This window comes from Acanthisitta chloris, unplaced genomic scaffold, assembly GCF_000695815.1.
Source record: "Acanthisitta chloris isolate BGI_N310 unplaced genomic scaffold, ASM69581v1 scaffold23210, whole genome shotgun sequence".
In the NCBI taxonomy this organism is placed as follows: domain Eukaryota; kingdom Metazoa; phylum Chordata; class Aves; order Passeriformes; family Acanthisittidae; genus Acanthisitta; species Acanthisitta chloris.
The window spans coordinates 8,112-13,779 of NW_008651427.1; the positions used below are offsets into that span (position 1 = coordinate 8,112).

Sequence of the window (5,668 nt, forward strand, 5' to 3'; positions counted from 1 at the left end):
AAAGGCAGAGCTGGAATCCAGTCATTTGCAAAAGTGATGCATTATTGGGGAAGGTATGGCCCCAGGGCAGATGTGAGGCAGCACAGGTAGCTGAATGCCTTCCACTGTTTGCTTTGTAAATGCATATGCCAAACAGGGGGCAGAGTTTAAAAAAAAAGTTGTTCCCCTGTGTTTTTACAATAAGCAAGGGGGAAAATGCTACCAGAAGTAGAGAGATTCCTCCATGTGTCCCTTTTGGGACCACACTGAGGAGGAAGAAGGAAGGAAGCCAGCTAACAAACTGACTGTGATTCCAGCCCTGACAGCTCTTCCCATCTCATCCGATGCTCAGTGCCTTCTTTGCTGCCTTTTGTCCTTTGGACAAATTCTCTGCAGAGGTAATCCACGTTAATGCTGCCAGGATGGCTTTGGGTTTAGGCACAACTGAAGCTAAGAGCAGGATGTGGCCCATGCTGACTATTCCAGGGGCTTGAGCTACTTTGTTTTACAAATTGGGACAATCCTCAAGCTCCTGCTTAAGTTTCTGTTTGCTGTCATCCGCAACATTAAATTTAGGAGGCACATTAGAAATTTGTAGGGTTGGGCAAACATGATAAAGTGCCTGTCTGACTTAGGGGAACAACTCAGCTGTGACACATTCTGCTCTCGCTTCTGATCTACTGAAACCATTGAGCGAGCCTGTGCCTAATCTCCAGCCAGATCCTGGGTTTTGTTCATCTAATGCTAATCCAGAAGCAATTCTGCTAATTTGGTGGATTTCATCCTGGTTTACATTGAATAACAAAAGAGTACTTGGTCCCAGCTCTATGAAATAAGGTGAAGGAAAGCATATATCTCCATCACCTAATCCTGTAATTGTGGCATTGTTTTCATTTTCCAGCTAGTAATGGAGTAATGCTAGCACCAGTGGCATTTTCATGCTTCACAGACAGTCAGGACACTGTTTGTATCATTTTCACAAGGCATGTTTTTGATGTATTTTAGTGCACAGCTTTGACTTCTTCAGTGAAATGTACTTTGGAGTATATTTATAGCACATCAAACAATTCATATATTTGAATTGGAGCCATATGAATGTTGGTAGTTTAAAACACCGATATCCCTCTAAACTACTAACAGCTTGTAAAATGAATCTATATAGATCTATAAATGTTAATGTAGCTATCAGTTTCAATCAGCCATATATTATATTTTTTCACTTGTACCAAAATTGTATGAAATGTGACATTACCCTATATGCACTAGCAATAAAATGGCTAATTGTTTCATGTTATGAAAACCCAATTGTACATGGGAATTTATTTTTCTGGAATAAAATCAATACATTTTGTAGAAAGGGCTCTTGTAATTGCTTAAGTAGAATCCAAACTGTGAAGACATCTTAATCTATACCAGTACTTCAATATGAGAATATCTTTGGTGTTACAATCTGCAGCTAGGGACAAGGAAAAGTTCCTAGAATAGTAGTCCAATACAGTTAATTGTGAAATCAGAGATGGTTTTTAGTAGGGAGTTATTTTGCTCACTAATTCTGCTTAGCCTTTATTATTGCTTTATATTCATCACATCTCCATGTAATATACACACTTATGAGTCATCAGTAAAATACATTAAAGCTGTCAGGAATCCGAATTCCTTAACTGGCTTTAAAAATCATTGTGCAGCTGCTGTGGCCAACATCATTCAACATTCATCCATTTTACAAACAGGGGCAAATCAGTCCTTTCTTGAAATAGCTAACAAATTCTTTTATCACTTCCAGGCAATCTCAGGCATCATTTACAGTACATTAATTGCCTTTCCCTTCCAGCTTTGTACAAAGATAGGTAAAATCAGGTCCTTTACAGAGTTAACAGAGCCCAAAATGAACAGAGACCATCTTGTCCACTGTCACTTTAATATAGTCCCACTTCAGAACTTCCTTCAGTGTGAGATGCTGGAATCCATCAAGCTCTGTGGCTACTGCTGGCACAGAGGAGAGAGCTGATGGATCTGGAGAAGATAGCAAAGTCACATGGGAAAAATCTTTGTTAAGCCTGCTGGGAGTAAGGAAAGGAAACTCTCAATGTCTAGAGGCTGGCTGTGTTGGTAGCCAAGCCCTGCTGCTGCCTTCCTACATTGTGTTTGTAAACCATGGTGTGACAGCTCTTCCTAATTTCTGCCCTCATTTGTAAATAAGGGCTGGAGTACAAGATGCCAGAACAACTACCTCCCACTACTCCACCAAACATGTGCTGGGTAAAGGCCCCACACAGAGGGACAATGTTAGAGCAGCCACTGGTTGTTGTTGATGCCAGTAGGAATGCCAGAAATTGAGATCCCCTCTGCTTTTGTTGTGTCTCAGGGGAACCATGTGGATGGTGAGGCTCCCGACTTACAAGTTCTGGCAGGCATTTGGGGAGGCTTTGACATTTTGGGTAAAAGGGTTCTTCTGGCCTCAGAGTTTGCAAATGTCCTGTCACCAGGGCACTTTCATTTACCTACCATTCCTCTGAGGCAGAGGGAACATGAAAGAAGATGTTATCATCATTTGTGCCCTGCCAGCAAGATATGAAGGGACAGTAGGATAAATGTGAATAAGGCCTTTGAATATGGATAATTTATGGCAGTCTTTCTTGTATTTTTCTTTTAATTTAGACCACGTCATCGCACTCATAAAAAAAAGCAACAGAAGAAACGGGGCCCACTCTGCCCTTCCCGTGCAACACCACTAAAGTCTCCAGGGAGAAAGAATGGTAGGAGGCATTAGTTTCTGAGCTGGGATACCTCAAGTTCCCTGCTCTTCCACTGACCATCTTATGGGACCTTGGGCAAATATACTAGTCTATCCAGACCTCCATTTCCCCCAGATTTGTTAAGGATAACCTCTTTACCCTTCCTGCAAAGGAATATTATATAGATAAAACTCTTAAAACAGGGAGAAAGTTCAGCTACAACAGATGTGGGAAAAATTTCCCATTTTACAAATGGGAAAATGGACACACAAAGAGGCTAAAATAACCCTGAAGTCAAAGTCAAAAACAGGATAAAGGTTTGGAAGCACTATTTCTTTTAGTTCCAATATCAAACTGTCAGGGTTAAACTATAAATAACAGCTGTGAATTTGCCACTGGTGATTTTTAATGACAAATGCAGCACTAGGTGGTGACAACATGATTTGGTGCATGAGTGGCTGGTTGATGCCTTTCCTATGGGAGAATCTAGGCGAGTCCCAGAGAATGGTGCTGTATATGCCAATGGTCTGGATGTCCCAGTTGAGTTTTTTCTCCCCAGGGTAGTTTGTCCTGCCTTTCTGCACCACAAGAAGTAGCATTACTACTGCGGGATATTATAAAGACATCTTCAAAGAGGAAAATTTTACACATGATGTAGTCATCCTCTTTGTGCCTGGATGTGTTTTCTGAGACTACCTTCACTGAGTGTAGCTACAACTGTCTCTGGCTGTGGTCACAAAGCCTTAGTTGTCTATCAGGCATTGAAAGGGATGTTTGTTCTGACCTTGTAGGCTAGAAGAGACATGCTGGGACATCAGAGTGTTTGAATACCCGGTGTTTACCCTCTGACACTTGTAACTCAGCCTTAGTGACCTCATCTAGATTGCAAAAGGCCAATGAACCTGGAACAAGAGTAGGGGTCACTTCAGACAAAACCTGGAGACCACCAGCACAAACTGGCTCCTTGTTCTGAGTGAACCATATGCACGAGACACTTGCACTTTGCTGTGATACCTAACCCACGCTCTCCTGGGTACCATGCTCACATTGAGCATGGGAGACTCAATTTGTCTGCATCCCACCCTGAGCTCCCTACCTCTGCACTTCACACCTCAGACATTCACTGTGCAGCATGTGGCTGCCTGCCTTCCCTGTCAGCCCACCTTCCCTGGGCAGCTGGTCACCACAAGCTCTGATGTGCTCCCCAGCTGCTCAGAGCAGGTGAGGTCCCAGAGCAGGGAGGCCACAGGGATGGCTCCTGCCTGGCTGCACACTGGGTGCCTCTGCTCTCCAGCTACTCCATGGAGGAAGCTGAACACCAACAAGAGCAGAGCATGGGCTGCTCTCTGCATTCTTCCATCCTCAGAGAGACCTGGCACTCTCTGGAGCTGCGGTCCCCGTGATCTCCATCAGAGGTGTGGGGTAGGGGCAGGTAGAGGAGGCATTCCAAGTGCCACTTGCTCCGCTACGGGGGCTGCTCACAAATGATTAATCCCTCCTTTCCCTGCTGGTTTTTTTGCCCAGTTTCTTTGCCCACTGATAATTCTCTGCTCTGGCTTTCAAGTCCAGAATAAGCTTTCTAGTCAGTCTTCCTCCTGTGTTAGTTCGGAACACCTTACTAACTGTGATGAGCACAACCTACCCAAAATAACAGCCATTGCTGGGTTTGCCCACTGGGTCCCAGTAGCTCCTTGTGGAGAACTTCTCCCAAAAGGTTTGGCAAATACTGATTGGAGGGGCTGCAAAAGAAATGCCTTTGTGTTAGTCCAGTCACTGATTTGCTGTTTGACTAGGCCTGATATCAAAGCTTTTGCGTCTGAAATAAACCTTAATAGTGTTTCACTCTGTTCTTCATCAACAGGAGGTTCAAGATGTAAGAGGCAAGCATTGTAAGCCGTCTACAGGATTTCTTACTGTAGGACCCAGAGAGCAGATAACCAGTATTAGGGAATGAATACATTTCACTGTTACCATGCAGCACAAAAGCAACGCTCCACGCATTTCCAAAGGGTTTTTTCTTGGTTTCATTTTGGGCTTCTGGTTTGGTTTTGGTTTATTTTTTTCCTTGCACAAATTGGCTTGCTTTCACAGTGCTATTTTTATATAGTAAGATGTAACTATTTGAGGAAAATATGTTTTTATACAGGCTGGTTTATTACCTAGCACTGGGGACAGATATGAATTTAAACTAACCCTATGTTATTATATAATATTTTATTTCCTTTTCTATGTAGAGGTTCTGCTTTATTTAACTTTCTTTTGGTTCATGCAAGTCTCCTGGAGTTTTAAACCTAGAAGGACATGAACTGTACAGTGCAATGACGTTGTGTAAGTAGTGGAGGAACAACTTGCCTCCAGAAGTCACAGAGGCCAAGAACATAGGAAGGCTAAAAAGCATCAGGCTGATGAAAGTGAACAGCATTACCCTGGGTGACATTTACAGATATGTTGGGTGAGGGATTAAACTCAGGACTACTGGGCTAAAGCCCTTCTCTGAAGATCAGAGACGTTGGTGACAGCTATGAGCAGCTGGGCCAATGCACATCTGGTATTGCAAGGTGCTAGCACTTGGTTTGTAGTAGTTGTGTGTGCTAGGAGTCACAACATCTGTCTGATGTCACCTGGCATTTCCTATGTTCCTGTGTTTCTGATGACAATTTTAGCTAAAAAAAAAGGAATGGGTTATTAAAGCTCTAACCACACAATCAAGTTGCAAGTTGCTGGAGGAGTCACATACGCTGCCACGCACCAGGTATCTCTTCCCACAGTCACAGGAGGTGACTTCAGCTTGCCTGGCTGGCTTTGCACTGACGTAGGCAGAGATGCATTCACCTTTCACCAACGATGCTGTAATTCTACTGAACAATCATACCATGAGGGCAGTCACATTCTTGATTGCTCTAGAGATACCCAGAAGAGGACGTCTGGCCATATCTTTGGAGAAAAGAGATGCC

The 5,668-nt window shown here is 43.3% G+C and overlaps 1 protein-coding gene across 1 annotated transcript in view; it reads left to right on the forward strand.

The window, feature by feature from the left end:
• The window catches only part of CXCL12 (chemokine (C-X-C motif) ligand 12), a gene marked incomplete at its 5' end in the record, with an annotated part of 9,718 nt that extends 4,489 nt beyond the window's left edge, over positions 1-5,229 (forward strand). The window contains 2 exons of the mRNA XM_009073295.1: positions 2,638-2,735; positions 4,576-5,229. Coding sequence (XP_009071543.1) covers positions 2,638-2,735; positions 4,576-4,607 — 130 coding nt within the window. The remainder of the gene's footprint in view (positions 1-2,637; positions 2,736-4,575) is intronic.
• Positions 5,230-5,668: the final 439 nt, after the last annotated feature.